Source organism: Triticum aestivum, chromosome 2D (genome assembly GCF_018294505.1).
Source record: "Triticum aestivum cultivar Chinese Spring chromosome 2D, IWGSC CS RefSeq v2.1, whole genome shotgun sequence".
Lineage (NCBI taxonomy): Eukaryota > Viridiplantae > Streptophyta > Magnoliopsida > Poales > Poaceae > Triticum > Triticum aestivum.
In genome coordinates, this window is record NC_057799.1 from 577,299,226 (window position 1) to 577,321,099 (window position 21,874).

Sequence of the window (21,874 nt, forward strand, 5' to 3'; positions counted from 1 at the left end):
ATATCCCCAACACTATCAAAGTACCATACCCCTTTGCTACTGATCACCTTGTTGCACAAATTAAGTCTTTTAGGTGTGATTGAATTGACAATGGAACTGCTAATACTTGTGAATATTCTTTGGCTCCCCTTGTGTCGAATCAATAAATTTGGGTTGAATATTCTACCCTCGAAAACTATTGCGATCCCCTATACTTGTGGGTTATGAAGACCTTTTTCTGGTGCCGTTGCTGGGGAGCATAGCTCTATTTGCTTAGTCACTTGGGATTTATATCTGTTGATCACTATGAGAAATCTTAAGGATGATAGAACCAAGATCGTTCCCTCTAAGACGAGGGGAGGTAAGGAACTGTTATCTAGCTCTTTACTTGATTCATCTTCTGTTTTGAGTAACCTTGCAACACTACCACCTTCTATTAATCATGATATGTCGCAAGTAATTGATGATGCTACTTCTGCTATGAATGATGAATATGATGATGCTAGTACTTTGCTTGATAAGACTGTGCCACTGGGTGAATTTCTTGATGAACAACTTGTTAGAGCTAAAGAAATTGAGAGTGCTGAAACTGATGAAATTGTTGAAACTGAAAATGATGAAACACCTATTAGACCTAGCTCTCCTAGATATGAATTGCCTAAGATACATGAGAGTTATGTTATGGATGGAGAGATAGCTAGAGAATTTCTTGCTTGCAATGATAGAGATGATCGTCAGAAACTGCTCTGTAAGCTGAAAGAAAGATCTCTGAATGCTAGAATGAAATGTGATCCTGAGTTTGCTACGTTTCCCATCTTTGTTACTGATAAGAATTATGAATTCTCTGTCGATCCTGAGTTAATTACTTTGGTTGAATCCGATCATTTTCATGGTTATGAATCTGAAACTGTTGTGGCACATCTTACTAAACTGAATGATATAGTCACCCTATTTGCTCATGAGGAAAAATTTCGCTACTACTACATTCTTAAGTTGTTTCCTTTTTCATTACAGGATGATGCTAAGACATGGTTTAATTCTCTTGCTCCTGATTGTGTGCGTAGTCCCCAGGACATGCTTTATTACTTCTGTGAAAAATATTTTCTTGCTAATAAGAAACAAGCCGCTTTACAAGAAATATTTAACTTTGTGCAAATTAAAGAAGAGAACCTCCCTCAAGCTTCGGGAATACTTCTCCAATTGGATTGGATAGGGGACATTGGGTCTCCTTGTCTTAAGCCCTTGTGAGTTTAGAAATAATGACCCACATCATCATTCACCTTAATCCCGACAATGCCCTTTTGGATAAAGGAGTCCGCCTACTTCCTCCAGGTTTCATCAAACCCCTTCATGCGCATGGCCTGTTGTAGGAATGGCCATTTGACCTTGTCATATGCCTTCTCAAAATCCACCTTGAAGATCACCATATCTAGTTTCTTCGAGTGGATTTCATGAAGAGTTTTATGTAAGATAACAACCCCTTCCAAGATGTGACTCCCAGGCATGAAGGCCGTCTGACTCGGTCGCACCACCGAATGGACAATCTGTGTCAATCTATTGGTGCCAACTTTCGTGAATATTCTGAAGCTCACATTCAAAAGACATATTGGGCTAAAGTGCTCATTACAAACTGCTTCTTCTTTCTTTGGCAACAACGTTATTGTTTTAAAGTTAAGATGAAAGAATTGCAAACTAATAGCCCCATAGTTTGAATCGTGAGCAGGCTTACAACCTAGAAGGGAATTCACCGTATCAAACAGTATGAATTTATCAAATTCTACGGCCGTGGGCATGGCCTGTCATTTGCTCTTCTTATGCATTCTTCATTGGCATGTATCCTTTGCCAACTTTTCAAAACTAAAAGTACATCGTCTTTCTTAATAGGTGGTTTTGCCAGCCTCAACTCCGGATCCACACATAGAAAGTGACTCGACCAACTTAGCTGGTAAGCTTGATGGCGAATTTGATGGCCGGGTGAAGGTTTGTTTAACTTGTATATGACGAGCCACTAATCCACTATTATTACAATTGGTAATTAAGTTAGAGATCCTCTTCCAGTAGCCTCGTGTGTATTAGAACTGACTTATTGTGAACTAAATACAATTATTTCATGGTCCTATATATAAGCAACAAGAAACAACAAAACGTCTAGAAAACGCTAACTATAGAAGAAGAAAAAGGAAACCCAATTGGCCGTACGTCTAGATGCATGGCTGTGGGTGCTGGTAGCCAACGTAGGTGGCATTGGCGTTCTCGCAGTGTGACAAGGTGCCTGCCTGTCCGTTGTAGCTGAGGTCGACGTTCTGCAGCACGACGCCGCGGCACGGCACGCCGCACCGGAGCAGCACGGCCACGGGCAACGTCGACGTTCCCTTGATGTTCTTGAACTTGATGTCCTCGATTGTGACCCCGGAGACGTACCTGTGCTCGCAGTTGTAGTAAGGGCAGTACTTCTGGTCGATGATGATGGGGGTCTGCACGTCCTTCATCACCATGTTCTCGAACAGCATGCGCGCGGCGAAGCTCTTGGTAGGGGAGTTCTCCCATGTCTTGATGCGGACGCCGTTCATGGTGCCCTGGAAGGTCATGTCGGTGACGTGGATGCTAGTGACGTCGCCCTCGCCGACGTAGCGGCCGAGGCTACCAACGCTCATGCCGTGGCCCGGGCCGCAGTGGACACGGGCGATGTATATATTGTGGTTCCCCTGGCCGATGGAGATGCAGTCGTCGCCGGTGCCGATACGGGAGTCGGAGATGATCACGCCCGTGTTCCGCTCGATGTGGATGCCGTCCGTGTTGGGGCTGTTCTCGGGCGCGTGGATCCGGAGGTTGCTCATCCTCATGTTGTTGTTGTGCAGCAGCGCGATGTGGAAGAACTTGCTGTTCACCGAGGTGATGTCGCGCACCACCGTGTTCTGGTTGTTCAAGAACATCACACTCTGCACCCATCCATTTAGACATTTTAATCGTCAGATTGATTCTCACTAACATATTTATCTCAACATACAACCGTGTCATCTCATCACGCCATGGAAAATGGCTCACCTCAACACGCAACATTTTTTTAGAAAAGGACCTCAACACCCAACATGCATGCAAAAAAAGTCAAATGTTTTACTTGCATTATTCTCATCACACTCAATAAGTATTTTGTAATTGCATGTGTGTTTTGTTTTAGTTTCCATATATTGTAGTAACATGCATGGGTGGATAGGAAGGATACTCACGGTGGGAAGGACTTTGCAATCCTTTCGGACGGGACACTTGTTAAATGGCCAGGAGGCGGCGCCCTGGCCGTCGATGACGCCGCCGTTCTGGCCAACCACGGTGAGGTTTGTCACCCACCCGAACTCAATCCAGTCATTGCCAAAACGCTTCAGATCCGTTGCCGCCATGAGCACCCCCTGCAGAACCATATATAATGAGTCCCGTTTTTGTTCCCTATCACGCGGCTATCGTGTCGTGCATGGACGTACACGAGTTTATCAGTTAATTTTGTGTTCCATGTCGGGTTATATAAATTAGTGAGTTAATTATTGAATCAACGTTGATCTGAGGCGGTGAGTCCACGATCGACACAAGTGCTTGCCTGGAGGAAGAAGGTGATGGCGACGGCTTCGCAGGGGCCGTGGAAGTGCGCGGGCCCGATGTAGTAGGTCCCCGGCGGGATCACCAGCGTCACCGTGCCAGGCGTCCCGCACGCTTTCTTCCATGCCGCCACCAGCGCCTGCATGCGCACCGCCAACATGAATCGCACGCACGTACGGATATCGATCGATCGAGCACAACGTAGATCATATCATACCAACGAAGAAGGGAACAAATTAGACGATCAATCTATGGAGGAAACGAACACGCACGCACGTACCTTGGTATCGTCGTCGACCCCGTTGCCTTTAGCGCCGAAGTTCTTGGCGTCGTAGGTGGTCACGTTCTCGGCCTCGGCCGCGGACACGCAGAGAGAGAGGACGCAGAGCAGCGCGTTGACGGCGACGGCCACCGGGCGCGGCCGCGGCTCCATGATCGACTTGGCTGGTGAGCTCGCTCGCCTCCTCACCCGCAATGCGCGCGACCCTGGCTAGCTAGCGGAGAATGAGATCCTGTGTCGACTCGACTTGGCCAGCTACTTAGCTCCTCCTAGGTGAGCAGCACGCCGTCTGCGCAGTTTAGGGCATGCCGGCGTCGATCGGCTTGGGGCAGTTGGGCTGTGCCTGGATCACGGCGGAACTGGAGAGCAGCGACGTGCGGACGTGCGGATGCGTATAGGATGCCCGCGGGGGGCGCGCGGGAGCGCTGGCGCGCCTCACGCGTGGCGTACGAGGGCGGACCCAGCGACTGAAATCTTCGGATCTGGTCTCTAAACATAGATCCCTTCACACCTTATCCAATCAGCCGCCGCGTGTCTGACCTCATGATCATACGATGGTGGATGTACTGTTCCTAATCTGAAGAAACAATATGTTGTTTAGTACTCCCTCGTTTCTTTTTATTTTGCACTCAAGGTTAAACTTTGACTAACTTTTATATTAAAAAATGTCAACATTCATAATATGAATCAATATTAGTAGATGCACCGTGAAATAAATTATTATTTTTTAAGAGTATGCAAATTGCGTATCATAGCTTTATAGAAGAAGAGAATTGTAAGTACAAGACGACTACCACTCACTGCGAACAACCAGTGTAGCAAAACTCCACACCCGGCTAGTCCAGAGGACAGCCACCCACGACAACACAACAACAACAACACAAATGAAACCCAAAAACCGAAAACCTCGCCGCGTCTCGATCGATGTCGGTCACGTCGGAAGAACAACTGCTCCCAAAAGCTTGACACACCATCCCCCCTTGATGCCTAAAGGAGGTGGCAAGAGGATGGCAGGACTCGATCCGACCCGATGAAGGCACCATCGGATTCACCAGCGACGACCGTACATAGCGCTATAGAAGAGCGATGGGGGCAGCGGCGAACACCGGAGGAGTACACCATAGGAACTCCATGTCTCCCGGCACGATGCTCCCAACAGAGGAACGACGCCGAAGACGCCGCCATCTTATCGATCCATCACTGGATCGAGGCTTTCGCGCGGAGACAACTGTCAACACCAAGCAAGGGAGGGAAATGGCGACACATTCGACGACGCCTCCAGGGAGGGAAACGACACCCACATGTGCCATCACCGCCGGTCCGGCCAAAACCGAACAGGATTTTCATCTGTAATGGCGCACATCTCCACTCCTTCAAGGTTTCGGGTAGCACTATCCAAGATGCCTCGCACCGCCGTCACCGCAGCAATATGACGCCGAAGTCGCGCAACAATGGATCTCCCCCACCCACACTACCGAGAGAACGCGGCCAAGACCAACAGCAACAACACGGACGAAGAGCAACCGCAACCAGCCATGCTGTGCAAGGGCCAGATCAGCCGCGTCAGCCTTCACCCACACCAGGGGACTGCCACCAGATCCGGTCTCACCCGCACCTCCAAGCACACCCCCGCACCAGCTCTCCCGAGGCAGCACCGAACGCACCGAGGATCCTTCCTGGCAGGGCCTCCATGGCACCACCGCCTCCATGGTTGAGCACGCGCCACCACCACAACTAGTGCTGGCGCACCACCCTCGACCACCACCCTGCAGCGCACCTCGCCGACTCCACCGTCCTGCCGTGCCGCGCTCCTCGCCGTGCTCCGGCGACCGTCCCCACGAATCACGCCGCCGGCCTCCCCACCACAATGGCTGCCCTGGGGACGTCCAGCTCCGCGCGAAGGGGGGCCGATGAGGGGGCTCAGCCAGCACCCGCCGCCTTCATCAGTTGGGCGCGGCCGCCACTGCCGGCGCTGGCGGCGGCAACGGCCGGGGGAGTGGATCTGAGGGGGACCTAGGGTTTGGGGGGCCTCCGGAGCCGCACGCGCGTGCGACCCGGGAGGTGAGTTGTGATAAGGCCGTGGAATAAATTTTCATATTACATGCTCTTACAATTGTAGATGTTGATTTTTTTTATATAAATTTGGTCAAACATTGCGTAGTTTGACTTCAAACAAATCTTATATACGAAGTAACAAGAAACGGAGGGAGTAATTGTTCAGGGTGCTGCAATTGTTTTTTGGTTCTTTAGATCTGTGCAGCTCCAGACCTACACTTGCTTTGTTGGTTGCCTTTAGGACTGCTGCACTATGCTAATACCAAGAAGCGATGACACCAAGTTACAAGAACTGGTTTTGATAGGTTTCTCTACTTTATCACCATTTGCACCTATTGCAGATATATGTTTGATAGATGTATCAATATCTTGTGAAGTTGCAATAATTGTACACATGCTTCTAGTTGGCACATGTATTGTTGTTGCAGTTGTGATTTATTTCACGGTTGCAATGTAGTTTACTGACATCGGAACATCTATTTTGCAAAACACGGTACATGTACTTGCTATTTTGTTGTGTCAAGGAAGTGTTATGTAATTATGAGAAGGAGCGAATACAAGACATTATGCATCTTCACCGTCTCACTTCACCTCTTCTCAACCACAAGTATACTTTATACTTCACGCCCTCACTGAAAAACGTTGCTACTCCATTCTCTGCAGAGGACATGGAACAACTGCCGGATGAATTAGCAATGTTTCGATTGGTTTAATCCATAAATAAATAACGGTGATAGCAAAAATAATAATAACTAGGTAATTTCCCGCGTTGCGGCGAGAATTTAGAGATTAATTCCAGAAGAATTATGTATGAAGAAATGATTTAAATCAACAGCTACTTTTTTAATGTAGAAATATTTCATCCTTGCACTGTGTGAGAAACTGTGAACAAAGAGTGCATACTTGCATTATAGAAATAGTATATAATTATGTGAATGATTGAACTGATGAGATTCACATTGATTCACCTATTTATACCAAGGGATAGTATATAATTTGAACTAAACCACGACGAGTAAATCGGAACAGAGGGAGTACATCTTTGTGAGATAAAATCCAACCGCAAATTGTAGTTGCTACTACGACGTGAGACAAAATGGCAACTGTTATTGTAAGCAGTTGCTAATCTGTGAGAGCAGTCCAGCTACTAATGTGTGAGACAAACTATAACCGCTGGTTGCAGTTATCCTTGGTAATGTGGTTGGCTAGTTAGCACGGCAGTCGGGGCAGACAAAAAATCTGCGCGCCCGGCTCTCCACTCCCCAGTGGACACTTCAGTCTCCACTGGTGAACGCCAGTCGGGTGTGTGAGGTGCGGTGCCACTTTCAGAATGAACGAGGCCTGCACCTTCTTGGGAGAAGAACGACGCATACGCTTTCCCAAGGCAGGCCAAGATAGGTTCCTTGGTCACAGCATTTTGCGTCTTTTCACACTCCAAAACGTGTGCTACCTCCAAAATCATTGAAAAAAGAAACGAATCAGGAACGCCGAGTCAGAGCAGCATATATAGGGAGAAGGGAGATAGACGATAGAACACAGTGAAAAGCCTAAAAACATCGATTCCTGGACGTGAACTTTGTCTGAACATTGCTGCCTGTTTATGTCTATATTACACCATGCCCGGATCTCACCGCAGCCTATCAAAATAGTAGAACCATATCCCCAGAGCCACGGTAAGATACAGAAGCAGCACGGCCCACAAAGGCCGACTTGACTCGATTGATCTATTTTTCGGTTCTTTACTAGTACATCAATTACAACTTACAAGTGACCCTAAGACAACAACAGGAAGAAAAAATCGAAGCGGCGAAGTAATTTCTGAGATTATTTCTTCTAGCCTTGCACCTCTTCACCTAGATCTTCTGCTTGAGCACCTGGCGGAGCTGCACCTTCTGGCTCACCATCCGCGCCTCCATGAGCTTCTCCTTCAGGCTGTGCTTCTGGGACGCCCGCGGGTACTCCATGCAGCCCCTGAAGCCGCGGTTGAATTGGATGTTCATCGAGTCCGGCGAGCTCCACTGCCCCACGCTCGGCGAGCTGAGGCCGATGTCCTGAACGCCGCTCTCGATGGTGGAATGGGTCCCGACCGACAGCCGCACGTTCGATGATCTGCCGTTCAGTGCCTCCGTGGCATCCTTCTTGGAGACATCGCTGTTCTTTGGGCGAGACGACTTCCAGAGCTTTGAGATGGCTGACTCTTTCTTCTTGGGCTGGGTCATGGTCATCAGGTATGCGTCGGCCAGATCATCCTTCAGCTTCTCGATCTCCCCGTACTCGAAATCGTTTCTGCTCGTCCAGGAGATGCTCCCGTCAAAGATCTTGTTGATCGACGACTGGCTTCCGTCGGGTGAACCACTTGAACCCTGCATATCTTCATGGCTTATTGTCTCCCAGCTGCTGGCATCTCCAGCTTCACTCTCATTGTGAGGGTTCTTATTCGAGTACGCCGCCTTGGCTGGCTTCTCCAGGAATATATCTGTCATTGGGCTGGCCTCTTGGATCTCTGATTCACATACAATGGAGCTGTTCTTGTAGCACTGCTCGATGTCCTTAATGACAGGCTCTTCGCTTGGACGCAGCTCTTCGAAAATTGAGAATATGTCCTCTGATTCTGCTGGTGGCTCATACCTGAATTCAACATCCTGTGCTCTGACTGACTTGATTGCATGTATAATGTTCTCCGCTTGTTCCACTACTGTGATGTCTCCTCTAGCAGAACTGCATCCAGCAACAAAGGCCTCAACATCCTGCTGCAGTCTGCTCAGTTCTGTGTATTTGGCATCCAAGGTGAGTTTTGCGTCAACAAGCTTCATCTGCACCCGTTCTTCGCGCCACACCTCAGCCATCTGCAGCATCTTCCGCTCCTCATCCACCTCCTCTCGCAGCTTCTGGATGTCATGTTTCAAGGCCTCGATCTCGGCTTTGTCTTCCTCCACCTCCCTTGCTAGCTCGTTGCACACCTCCTCGGTGAGCTCCCGAGTCTTCCTCTCCTCATCATACTCTTGCACCAGCTGGTTTGCTGACATCTTGGTCTCCTTCAGCTCATTGACGAGCTTCATGTTAATCAGCTCCAGCCGCCTCCTGTTTTTCTTCTCATGATCAAGGTTTGCCTTCATATCTTCAAGAACAGCACGCATCTTCTCATGCTCTCTACTGCGCCAAGCTGCTTTCTCCTCGGCAAGCTTCTTGAACAAGTGGTCAAGTTTCTTCTTAGTTGACCGGCGCTCGCTTTCCAGCTCACCCACCCGATCACGTGCTTGCCGGAGTTCTAACTGGAGGTTAGCAACATAGGATGCATCTTGCTGCTCATCCAAAAGATTCAGTTGGCTGGCTATCAGATAGGCATCATGTGATTCCATTCCTTTCATGTTCTCAGGCTCCCATTTTGTTGCTTTCTCCATGGTGGTAACAGGTATCATAGGTGAAGAACCATGAAACTGTACCTGCAGAATTAAATCCATCAGATCTTACAAATAATTTTACATACCAGTACATGCAAAATAGTCGAGATTATAATTAACTTCTGACTCACCTTGTGAAGCTCTTCACTCTTTCGCTCCAAAACAGAAATTGGGCTTGAAATCTCATTCTTAAGACTCTGATGATGACCCAAGGTGTCTTGTTTAAGAAGCTGGACTTGTAGATGCCTCGGGATATGCTGTCATATAGCAAATACAGCAATTATAAGTCATGAGGAGAAGAAAACTCATCAGTTTGTACACTAAAACTAATGCTACATGTGCATTCCCTGTTCCATGATTAAGCAAATCAGAAAAGTCTCCCCAAGCCCCAATCCACCCAAGAACGAGGATGATCTGCATGCATTCAAGTTACTGTTTCTCACAGTGTGGCTATTTGAAAGGGACACAAAAGGCTCCCATCATCCATGTACAACCAAAAAGGTGAACTGCTCGAGGGACATGATCAAAAGACATAGAGAATCTGAAGGGGGCCAAACTATCATCACATGCAGATGCAGACCCCTCTCAAATGAGAGCATGCACAGTGAATCCAAATTCTAACCTACCAGGCTACATATACAGTGTCGCGAACATTTATCGCATTTTACCCAAGATTCAATCAAAAATATCTTATGTTGATGGGGCAAGAATAGTCCCCAAGTGGATGAGACAAGCAGCTAGTGGCTTGCACTGGGGTAACATCGCTGAACCCAGGATGCACATGTTTGTTGCCGCACGGCACACGAGTTCAGTCCAATCATTCCGGCTAATTGGGTGCCTATACTGCCTAAACAAACAAAGATTTGGACCGCAGCTATCCAATTACACCCACCAACCTATCTGCAAGATCCAAACTCCAATCCGTGCTCTTCCCACAAACCATTCCGCGAAAGGGAAATAAATGGCCGTTCACCGGCAAAGTGGCGAAGACATACGGACAATGCATTTGTGGCTGCACGAGCATGGGTAGGATCCTATGTATGCCTGGGCCCCAATTCGGGATCACATGACGAGATCCGAGCGCAGAAAAAATGCAAGTGCCTTTTGGATGAGTAAATTTATGGGACAGCGATCACGGCCGTCTCCTTCCCGTGGCTGCACAGCACGGCTGCCTCCATTAAATGGAGGTGTGCTTCAGCGCGACGCGTCCTGCGTTAAGACGGCCAGTAAATGCGTCGACGCTACAACGGGTAGCAGTGCTGCCGCCGATACTACATCAGTAAGAAATGAGAAATGGGTTCGTAGATTTGACTAGTCAAGGTAAAATACGCAGCTAAAAATAGAGGAACAAAAATGTACGCGGTTCAGTGGAGAAATCGCACAGAGAATGCCCACAATGTATGCGAGAGATCTGTGGGTTGGAGATGCGAATGAGCGCCATTTTAGCTTCGGTTTCTATGCCTGCCTTCGCACGCTTTATATGAAGCTAAAAACAGAACAAAATCTAAGAGACAGCGCAGGCCTTTTTAGCTTGATTTGACTAAGGCAGATTCACGCAACACGCAGCAGTTAGCTACTAATAAAGTAGTGCGGGAAACAGATGGTGAGCAAGCAAAGCAGCTCGACAAATCACACATAGCGTGAGCTTCCAATGAATGCGCACATCACCATTTACTCCAACTAGCAGGAAACGAAACGAAAACGAAAACGAAAAACCAGCCGCGCGCGCACGCACCTCGAGCCCGACGTGAACTCTGCCCTCGCCGCCGCCGCCGCCGCCTCCGCCGTGGCCGCCGACGACCGCCTCCGGGGGCCGCAGCCGCCACACGCCGGCCGCGAGCCGCCTCACCGACACGTCCCGCGCCTTCTCCCGCGGGCCGGGTCCAGGCCCGGCCCCCGGCTTCTCCCCGCGCTTGTCGGGCGCCCCATTGGCGACCCCCGCGTCCCACCTGAGCAGCGGCGTGGCGGGCCCGCTCCGCCGCCCGCCGCCCGACCCCGGGGCCCTGAGCGGGCGCCGGCGCAGGCGGCGCGGCGTCCGCAGCGACGGCACCGTCGGCGCGGCGGCGGGGGCGGCGGAGCGGTTCCTGGAGCTCATCTGCGGGGAGGGCTTGGCGCGCGGAGCTCCCGCGACATCGGAGAGTGAGAGAGCGCGGCGGCGTGCGGGGGTGGAACAGTGGAGGAGGCGGGGAGGGTGAGGTCAGGTCAGAGAGACGTTGGGCTGGGTTGGGGTGACAAGTTGGGTCTTGGGTGTGGTCTGGGGGAGGAGACGTTGGGAAAAGGGAGGTGGGGGGGAGTAAACTAGGCAGGATTCGGCAATGGCGTGGTGTTTGGGTCTGGGGGAGCGTGGCTGCGTGGGGTGGGGTGGGGTGGGGTGGAAGGACGGATCTGGGCCTGGCCGCGCGGGGTGGGAGCTCCGCTGGGAAGGGAGGGGATTGATGGATTCCTCGGCTCGGCTGCCTGCGCGGGCCGGGTTTTGTTGGCTTCTTGTGGGCGTTTTCGACTCTTTTGACGATGCCTCAGCTCGTGAGGAGCCGTGACTTGCGCAGTGTGCCCGGGCACTGCACGGCTGCACGAAGATCGCCGAGATAGACTTATCATCTGAAGGGGCCCGTGGTGTCGTGGGGATGTGTGAAGGAAGCACCACTGATCCGATGATCTGAGCCAGTTCGTACATGGTACATTGCCCGTTTATGCGCATGTAAATGCTTGTACGACGAAAATAGTGCGAGCAGTAACAAGCTACAGGCGTCATTATTTTCTACATGAACACGAACGTCATTATTTTACAAAACATCATCATCAGGTCCAGTGGTGCACTAGTCCTTGTGCCCTCCTGCTAACTCATCTAGGAATTCCCTCCCTCTCGCCTCTCGCCGGCGCCGCCCCTGGTTCACCTCGTCTCCTATGATCCTTGTATCATGGAGGCACGGTGGATCCCGGCCCTTTGTCGGCGGGGGCTTCATTTTTAGGTTATTTTCTGAATCTTGTTAGGTTTGTGATATGCTCAAGAAGACGAGGCGGCGGCGTCTTCTTACATATGGAATAAGGTCCTTCCCGTCTGGCCCCGTCCCGATGATGTTTCAAGTGTCGTTGGAAGGCATGTGTAGGTTTGTCTCTGACGGATCTCGTGGGATCCGGTCCAGCGTTTGTCTTCGATGGATCCGACTGGATCCATTTTTCGTTCGTCTACGTCCGTGTGTCTGCAGGTTGGATCCTTTCGATCTACACCCTTCTTCATCGGTGATGATTGTTGTTCTGATGCACTCGTCCTATGGGGCCTTGGCACAACGACTTCTCGACTGTCTGCTACAACAATGTTTGCCCGACCCCGACGAGGAAGGAGCGATGACGACGGCGCGCCTTCGGCTCGCACCAATGCTTATAATCATCGTTGGGTGGTCTACAGACCTGGATGTAAATTTAATTATAGTGTTCTTTTCTACTTCCTCTCTCTCAGTTTACAGGGCGTGCGCGTACCCCTAGATCGTCAATTTGACCAACCTAATACAAGCCATATATTATAAAAAATATACCAATATAAACTTCAGATCAGAGGCGGAGCCAATGGGGGGCGAGCGGGGGCTAGACCCCCCCTATGGTTCGGCCCCCCTAGTGAGTTGCTGCGGGGACTGTACTAATTAGCAGGCTTAATTATCCGACCATTAGCAAATATATGGGCTAAACTAATTAGTGTCAAGCCCAAAAGGCCGAAACGAATTTGCAACATGGCTAAGCTGCACGTAGGGATGAAAATGAAATGGAAAGTTTTCGCTTTTCCGGAGGAAAAATGGAAACGGAGAGGAAATATGAAAACGAAAATGAAAATTTACAAAACAAAAATGAAAATGGAATATTTTATGCGAAAACGGAAACAAAAACGGAACAGTGTTTTTAGGTGGAACAGACGTGGAAACGGAACTTGCCGTTTCCGTAAATATGGAATTTCCATTTCTACTATAGGCCTATTGCTGCTTTTTAGCCCAACTATCAAACAACACACAACGACACAATGAGTAGAATGAGCAGAATGGATCATTTGAGAACCAACTTTTACTACCACACACGTACTCAACTAGACCCTATACGAAATTGTCATGCACTACTACAATACTATCCTACGTTACTAACACAACCATATTATTTTGTAGTCAGGTTAACAATTCCATAAATTTGCTTGTTTTTGTCTATATTTCTCTATGATTCAAAGGGGTTTTAAGTTCTGGTCAACAAACCGTTTTGTTTCTGTGTCCGCTCTGTATTCGCTCCGTGTCTGTTTCTGGTAGTATTTGTTTCCGTATTCGTTTCCGGGGTTTCTGTATTCGTTTCCGCTTCTGCAAAAAAATATGAAAACAAATATGGTAGCACCTAGTTCCGTCTGTTTCCGCGCCGTTTTCATCCCTAGCTGCACGTACTCGCTAATCGATCCTCACTGATCGATCAACAACTCACACGCACGCGGTCTGACGGTTGAGGACTTCGTGGACTGTTTCTTTCGCGACGCGCTAGGTCTTCCTTCTCGCCGGCCGCCGGGGGGTCGCGCCGTCAGTGCTTGGTGATCAGCAAAGCTACCGGGCTGCCACTTGCCGCGCGCCAGCTGAGTAAGGCTGGTCATAGTGGGAGTAACATAGGTAGTAACATAGATGCCACATAAGCAAAAAGAGTGAGGTGGCAAGTAGTTAATGAGGAGAGAGGTAAATAGAGTAACATAATATGTTACCATCACCTAGCGCTTCCCAATGCAAAATGAGTCTACAAAGTAATAAATGAAGGTATCTGTGTTACCACATATATGACACTACCACTATGAAGATAGTAACATAGACTAGTAACATATGCATGTTACTAGTCTAAGTTACTCTCCACTATGACCAGCCTAAGACTATCCACAGTGGGAGTAACATAGGTAGTAACATCACACAATCTAGATAAAATAGATGATGTGGCAAGCAATAAATGAAGAAATGGAGGAAAATGATAACATAGCTAGTTACTAGTAGTATAAGTAACATCACACATATCTAGATAAAATGAGTCTATAGCCTAATAAATGAAGTGTTGCATGTTACCACACATATGTTACTCCTCACTATAGAGGTAGTAACATAGACTAGTAACATGTGCATGTTACTAGTCTATGTTACTACCCATTGTGACTAGTCTAATGGAGATTGTACAGATATACGGACTACGACCAGCCGGACGGTACATCCACCCAATTCCTACTTGATCCCATGAATCAGACTATCAGATGAAGGTATTATTGTCTACAGCTTTATACAATTGTAGTTGTCACTTGTCGGTCAATTTGATTACACAAAATCAATTAATCAATTGTTACTTGTTCATATATTTTGTCACTTGTCAGATCAGTTACAAATTGCAAATTTGCTTTTTGTACTAATATTAGAATTGCATAGGTCATGAAGAGAAAGACTTCACCGATTAGTAATATTTTAGGGCCAACTGCAACAAACCCTAACTCTACTGTTGAAAACGCAAATCCAGATGGGGATGTAGATATCACAGAGCAACCAACTGGACATAATGTCCTCAATTCAATGCGTTGATGAGATTACTGATTTGTTTGATCAACTGGGGGGGGGGGTGGCGGCGTAGATCCTCATTCAAACTAGTAGAAATGTATTCCCTCCGATCTAAATTAATTGATGTTAGTTTACTATAAAATTATACTAACTTTGTACAAAACCAACGTCAATTAATAAGGATCGAAGGGAATAGTTTTTTATTGTAAAGCTTATACTGTTACGTAAGAGTATTTGATATCCCTACAATATTTAAGACTTGAAATATTTTATGTTATGTCTTTTGTGTGTTAAAATGTGTCCTTTGCCTCCTATGGTCAAATCCTGGCTCCGCCCCTGCTTCATATGTTCTATTTTCAAACCGTATAATTTTGGTGTTATATAGTTTATATTAAGGTGATAAAATTGACAATCTAGATATACGCGTAGGACTTGTAAACTGAAACGGAGGGAGTATCTTGATGAATAGATCGGATTTTTTTAATAAAAAAACATGAGCGTCATTGTCTCAGCAAAGACACCATCAAAAGGCGTCCCACACCAGATGTCCATAGGATTAGAATCTATGAAGCCGAGCGCACCATGATCAATGATCAGATCGCCGGGATCCGACCCGCCGCTCCACGTAGCTCCAAAACGGAGGGCAGCAACGGAACAGCCTCCCCTCCATGTCGTCGGGTCCGTCCACCCAATCCAGTCACCATCCAGATCCAAGCGAGCGGCGCACCCACCACGTCGTCTGTCCAGGTCCAGCAGCGAGCGTAACGTGGCCGCCGCGCGCACGTGCGGACCCGCGGGAAGGCATCCGAGGCGCGGAGCACGAGGCGAGGCGACGCAGCCGCGCCACGCCAGACGCCGGGGGCCGGGCCCCGCCTGCCAGCGACGGCGCGCAGCCCCACGAGGGATGGTGTGGGGTGGGGAAGACGACGCCGTACGTGGCCCGTGCGCCTCTGTCGCTCTGAGCGCTGTAACTTTGGCAGCGGCAGGCACCGAGCGCTGTGATTGTCTGCCAATGCAACAGGGTAAGATTTTTTGAAATTTAAACCGGTCGATCGAGGGCGTGATGGTGAAAATGAGGCGCCACGAACGCACCGTGATCGGTGGTCTGTGCGCTGTGCCCCGCCATCTAAGCCACACGGCCACTGGCATACATTGCATATTTTTCTCCTTCCGATGGATGGCATCGTTCAAGGTGTGGTAGGAGGGAGACAGCTGGGTGTAAACAATGTCGAGCCCGGAGCGAACGACCCGATGGAATACGGTGTACGGGGTCAGGGGACAGACCAAGGGAATACGATGCAGTAGCACGTACGCCGCCGAAGGGAATACGATGTGGGTTGGTTGACGTGTAGGCGATAGGGAGGAGGTAAGGTCGCCGTCGACCGTAATTTAATTACTGTGGATACTCTCGCGCGTCGCGCCTTCTGCATGTGCGTTGTCGATGGTTTCAGTCGACGTCGCATCATTGGTGTTCGGTCGGCGTCTGCTGGCTCCGTAATCATAGGCGTGGTTGTAGATCTGGGTCAAGAGCCTCAGGCGGCCGTCGTCCATGCATGTTTATCTGACTGACTGACTGACCGGCCGATCGAAGATCGGCGTGATCGGGCTGTTGGAACATTTCGTCAGAAGCATGGTGGTTAGATCGACCGTGAAATGGTGCGTGGTGTGGTGGGTGAGCGCTTGAGCTGGTCGACGGAGCAGCGCCCAGTGTATCTGTGCATGTACTGTCTCTGTACTCTGTAGAGAAGCGGCCTTCTTGGATTCTCGTAGCACGGCTGCAGTAATAACTAGGACTACACTTGTGCGCGTTCTCAGTTAGAGTAGCATCCTCCAACTGTATGCGGGGCACGCCGTTTTGCCACGGGAGTGATCAGGCCGTCGTCACCATCCGTCTATCTATCACTATGACCGACTCCTCATGTATCGATTGGAGGGGGGGACCGGGGAAGAACAGTCCGTCGTTCTCTTCGAGTCGCGGCGGAGGAAAGGGGATCGCCTTACGTTAACGTGTGAGATGATGCTTTCTGGCCCTCGCCTTCTCCTTGGGCCTGGGCCTCTTTCTGGGCCTGTCCGATTGCACCGAACAAATGCGAGTTTTCATCATTAAATAAATAGAAACCCTTTTGGATTTTTTTTCATTGTATTGAAAGAATTTCCTAAATTTAAACGAGAAATTAATTAGAGTGGTGAGCCTGACTCATGGATCAACTAACAAATGGTTACCCCTGAAAGAAAACTAACAAATGGTTACTCATGGATCTACTTTTCACTTTTATTTTTATTCATTCTTTTTTTTGAGTTTTTTCATGAAAAAAATTGTCAAAGCCTATTAACGTGGGATTCAGTTTTGAAGATCTCGATACGAGAAATCCATCGGTGAAAATAGTTCGTGATTGCGACAAGTGACGCAGATGCAGTGTGCCCACTTGTCAACACAAGAGAAGGTAAAAAGTGACCTTTGCAAGGGGTAGCCTTTAACTAGTGATCTCGCTCATTCATGGTGGCATTTGCTCATCGACTACATCATGGCGAAGTGCATATGGGCGCTTGTAGATAAAGATGCGACAGACACCTACTGTGACCAAATGTAATGCTTCGCTTAGTTAAAGCATCTTGCGTGGAATCAACAAGCATGCTTTTGTTTCAGGTAACGTGATTGGTACATCTATTGTCCATCACCCATTTAGTGCCCCCAGACACATAGCCCCGCGGAAGAATTAGTTCTTCTTAACTACGCACATTTGGTTGAGTAACTTAGAAGCATTTGAACGATACATATCATTAGAGGAATAACACGTGAATCATTTGAGTAATGCTTGGAGCAGAGTTAGAATAATCAGGTAAATATGCAGAGTAATTATTTAAGGTTTTGTGCACATACTAATCTGAAAGATAATGCTCATACTCATAAGATGAAGGGTTAGCACGTTTGTCCTTTGAAGACTTTGCAGGGTAGCCTTTCGCCTGCTTGCCTCCATTTGAAGAATTTCGGCCAAATGCCAGTGAATTTTTTCCTCGTGGGGGTGATGCTCATCACCCTATGGATTCAACAGGACATTCACATGAGTGTTATCAATAAACTCCTTGGTGCTACGTCCATTTTGCATCATGTTTTTCTACTGTTATTTATTAAATTTTGAATCATCATTTTCACTTTATGATGCAATTATAATGCATTTTCTCTCTTATTTTACAAGTTTCACATGAAGAGTGAGATTGCCGGCAGCTGGAATTCTGGATCTAAAAAGACTACAACAGAGATAGCTATTCTGCACAGCTCCAGATGACCTGAAAATTTATGGAGAATTGTTTTGGAATATATAAAAAATGTTGGTGAAGAATTGCTAGAAGGGGGGTCACAAGGGAGCGACGAGCTCAGGGGGCGCGCCCGGTGAGCTCGTGGGCCCCCTGGCAGGCCTCCGGTGCCCATCTTCTGTTATATGAAGTCATTTGCCCTAGAAAAAAATAGAAGAAGACTTTCGGGACGAAGCGCCGTGTCTCGAGGCGAAACCTGGGCAGGAGCACTTTTACTCTTCGGTGGAGCGATTCGCCAGGAAAACTTCCCTCCGAGAGGGGAAAATAGAAGCCATCGACATCAACAAGGATCCTCTCGTCATGGGAGGACCAATCTTCATCATCATCTTCACTAGCACCAGTTCATCTCAAACCCTAGTTCATCTTTTGTATTCAATCTTTATATCAAAACCTCAGATTAGTACATGTGGGTTGCTAGTAGTGTTGATTACATCTCGTAGTTGATGCTAGTTGGTTTATTTGGTGGAGGATTAAATGTTTAGATCCTTAAGCATATTCAATACCCCTCTGAGCTTGAACATGAATATAATTTGTGAGTAGTTACTTTTGTTCTAGAGGATATGGGAGAAGTCTTATTGTAAGTAATCATGTGAATTTGGTATTCGTTCGATATTTTAATGATATGTATGTTGTTGCTTCCTTTAGTGGTGTTATGTGGACGTCGACTACATGACACTTCATCATACTTGGGCCTAAGGGAAGGCATTGTGGAGTAACAAGTAGATGATGTGTTGCTAGAGTGACAGAAGCTTAAACCGTAGTTTATGCATTATTCCGTAAGGGGCTGATTTGGGACCATATGTTTCATGCTATGCTTAAGTTTATCTTAATTCTTATTTTGTAGTTGCGGATGCTTGCGAGAGGGGCTAATCATAAGTGGGATGCTTGTTCAAGCAATAACACCCAAGCACCGGTCCATCCACATATCACATTATCAAAGTAGCGAACGCGAATCAACTAAACATGATGGACGTGATTAGAAAACAATTCCCGTGTGTCCTCGAGAACGCTTTGCTTTATATAAGAGAACCTTCCGGCTTGTCCTTTGATATAAAAAGAATTGGGCCACCTTACTGCACCTTGTTACCTTTGTTACTTGCTATTAGTTACGAAATATCTTACTACAAAACTATCTGTTTCAGCACGAGCGCATAAGGATCAAAGATGATCCAAGTAGAACACTTTAAGTGGATCCATAGCGATAGATTTTTAGCAAGCAAAGATGCAAGCAAATAGAAGGCACGTGGAAACACAAACAAAAAGGCATACGGGAAGAAGGCGAATAAAACGGCAAGGGTGAAGTGAGGGAGAGGAAAACGAGAGGCAAATGGCAAATAATGTAATGCGGGAGATAAGGGTTTGTGATGGGTACTTGGTATGTTGACTTTTGCGTAGACTCCATGGCAACGGCGCCATAAATCCTTCTTGCTACCTCTTGAGCACTGCGTTGGTTTTCCCTTGAAGAGGAAAGGGTGATGCAGCAAAGTAGCATAAGTATTTCCCTCAGTTTTTGAGAACCAAGGTATCAACCCAGTAGGAGGCCACGCACAAGTCCCTCGCACCTACACAAACAAATAAATCCTCGCAACCAATGCAATAAAGGGGTGTCAATCCCTTCACGGTCACTTACGAGAGTGAGATCTGACAGATATGATAAGATAATATTTTTGGTATTTTTATGATAAGGATGCAAAGTAAAGAAAGTAAAATAAAAACGGCGCCTGAAATAGCTTGTTGTCGGGAGATTAATATGATGGACAATAGACCCGGGGGCCATAGGTTTCACTAGTGGCTTCTCTCAAGAGCATAAGTATTTTACGGTGGGTGAACGAATTACTGTTGAGCAATTGACAGAACTGAGCATAGTTATGAGAATATCTAGGTATGATCATGTATATAGGCATCACATCCGAGACAAGTAGACCGACTCCTGCCTGCATCTAGTACTATTACTCCACTCATCGACCGCTATCCAGCATGCATCTAGAGTATTAAGTTCATGGAAACAGAGTAACGCCTTAAGCAAGATGACATGATGTAGAGGGATAAATTCATGCAATATGATAAAAACCCCATCTTGTTATCCTCGATGGCAACAATACAATACGTGCCTTGCTGCCCCTACTGTCACTGGGAAAGGACACCGCAAGATTGAACCCAAAGCTAAGCACTTCTCCCATTGCAAGAAAGATCAATCTAGTAGGCCAAACCAAACTGATAATTCAAAGAGACTTGCAAAGATAACCAATCATACATAAAAGAATTCAGAGAAGATTCAAATATTGTTCATAGATAATCTTGATCATAAACCCACAATTCATCGATCTCAACAAACACACTGCAAAAAGAAGATTACATCGAATAGATCTCCACGAGAGAGGGGGAGAACATTGTATTGAGATCCAAAAAGAGAGAAGAAGCCATCTAGCTACTAACTATGGACCCGAAGGTCTGAGGTAAACTACTCACACTTCATCGGAGAGGCTATGGTGATGATGTAGAAGCTCTCCGTGATGGATGCCCCTTCCGGCGGAGCTCCGGAACAGGCCCCAAGATGGGATCTCGTGGGTACAGAAGGTTGCGGCGGTGGAATTAGGTTTTTGGCTCCGTATCTGATCATTTGGGGGTACGTAGGTATATATAGGAGGAAGGAGTACGTCGGTGGAGCAACAGGGGGCCCATGAGGGTGGAGGGCGCGCCCTGGGGGGGTGGGCGCGCCCCCTACCTCGTGGCCTCCTCTTTTGTTTCTTGACGTAGGGTCCAAGTCTCCTGGATCATAATCTTCCTAAAAATCACGTTCCCGAAGGTTTCATTCCGTTTGGACTCCGTTTGATATTCCTTTTCTGCGAAACTCTGAAATAGGCAAAAAAACAGCAATTCTGGGCTGGGCCTCCGGTTAATAGGTTAGTCCCAAAAATAATATAAAGGTGAATAATAAAGCCAAATAATGTCCAAAACAGTAGATAATATGGCATGGAGCAATCAAAAATTATAGATACGTTGGAGACGTATCACACACAAAGGAAGACAATCAACAAATACTTCATGCTCCGACTTCGCTACATAACGGTTCACCATACGTGCATGCTACGGGAATCACAAACTCCAACACATGTATTTTTCAATTCCACAATTACTCAACTAGCACAACTATGATATTACCAGCTTTATATCTCAAAACAATTATCAAGCATCAAATTTCTCATGATTTTATGATTAAAGCAAATTGCCATGCTATTTTAAGACTCTCAAAATAATATTAGTGAAGCATGAGAGATCAATAGTTTCTATAAGCAAATCCACCACCATGCTCTAAAAGATATTAGTGAAGCACTAGAGCAAAACTATATAGCTCAAAAAATATAAGTGAAGCACATAGAGTATTCTAATAAATTTCGAATCAAGTGTGACTCTCTCAAAAGGTGTGTACAGCAAGGATGATTGTGGTAAACTAACAAATAAAGACTCAAATAATACAAGATGCTCCAAGCAAAACACATATCATGTGGTGAATAAAAATATAGCTCCAAGTAAAGTTACCGATGGAAGTAGACGAAAGAGGGGATGCCTTCCGGGGCATCCCCAAGCTTTGGATTTTAGGTGTCCTTAGATTATCTTGGGGTGCCATGGGCATCCCCAAGCTTAGGCTCTTGCCACTCCTTGTTCCATAATCCATCAAATCTTTCACCCAAAACATGAAAACTTCACAACAC

At 47.3% G+C, this 21,874-nt stretch overlaps 2 protein-coding genes across 3 annotated transcripts; both read right to left on the minus strand.

Moving 5' to 3' along the window:
* Positions 1-2,049: 2,049 nt before the first annotated feature.
* Positions 2,050-4,318, minus strand: LOC123050076 (exopolygalacturonase). Its single transcript, XM_044472922.1, has 4 exons — positions 3,848-4,318; positions 3,569-3,706; positions 3,207-3,383; positions 2,050-2,918 (listed from the first exon to the last, which is right to left on the minus strand). The coding sequence occupies exons 1-4, from the start codon at positions 3,998-4,000 to the stop codon at positions 2,181-2,183; spliced, it is 1,206 nt and encodes a 401-aa protein (XP_044328857.1). The 5' UTR covers positions 4,001-4,318; the 3' UTR covers positions 2,050-2,180.
* Positions 4,319-7,466: 3,148 nt separating this feature from the next.
* On the minus strand, positions 7,467-11,583 carry LOC123054644 (myosin-3). 2 transcript variants are annotated; one of them, XM_044478454.1, is made up of 3 exons: positions 11,039-11,583; positions 9,435-9,560; positions 7,467-9,339 (listed from the first exon to the last, which is right to left on the minus strand). In XM_044478454.1, the coding sequence occupies exons 1-3, from the start codon at positions 11,396-11,398 to the stop codon at positions 7,756-7,758; spliced, it is 2,070 nt and encodes a 689-aa protein (XP_044334389.1). In that variant the 5' UTR covers positions 11,399-11,583; the 3' UTR covers positions 7,467-7,755. The 2 variants fall into 2 exon arrangements, with proteins under 2 accessions (XP_044334389.1, XP_044334388.1); XM_044478453.1 differs by having other exon boundaries at positions 7,467-9,345; positions 11,039-11,580.
* Between the last annotated feature and the right edge of the window lie 10,291 nt (positions 11,584-21,874).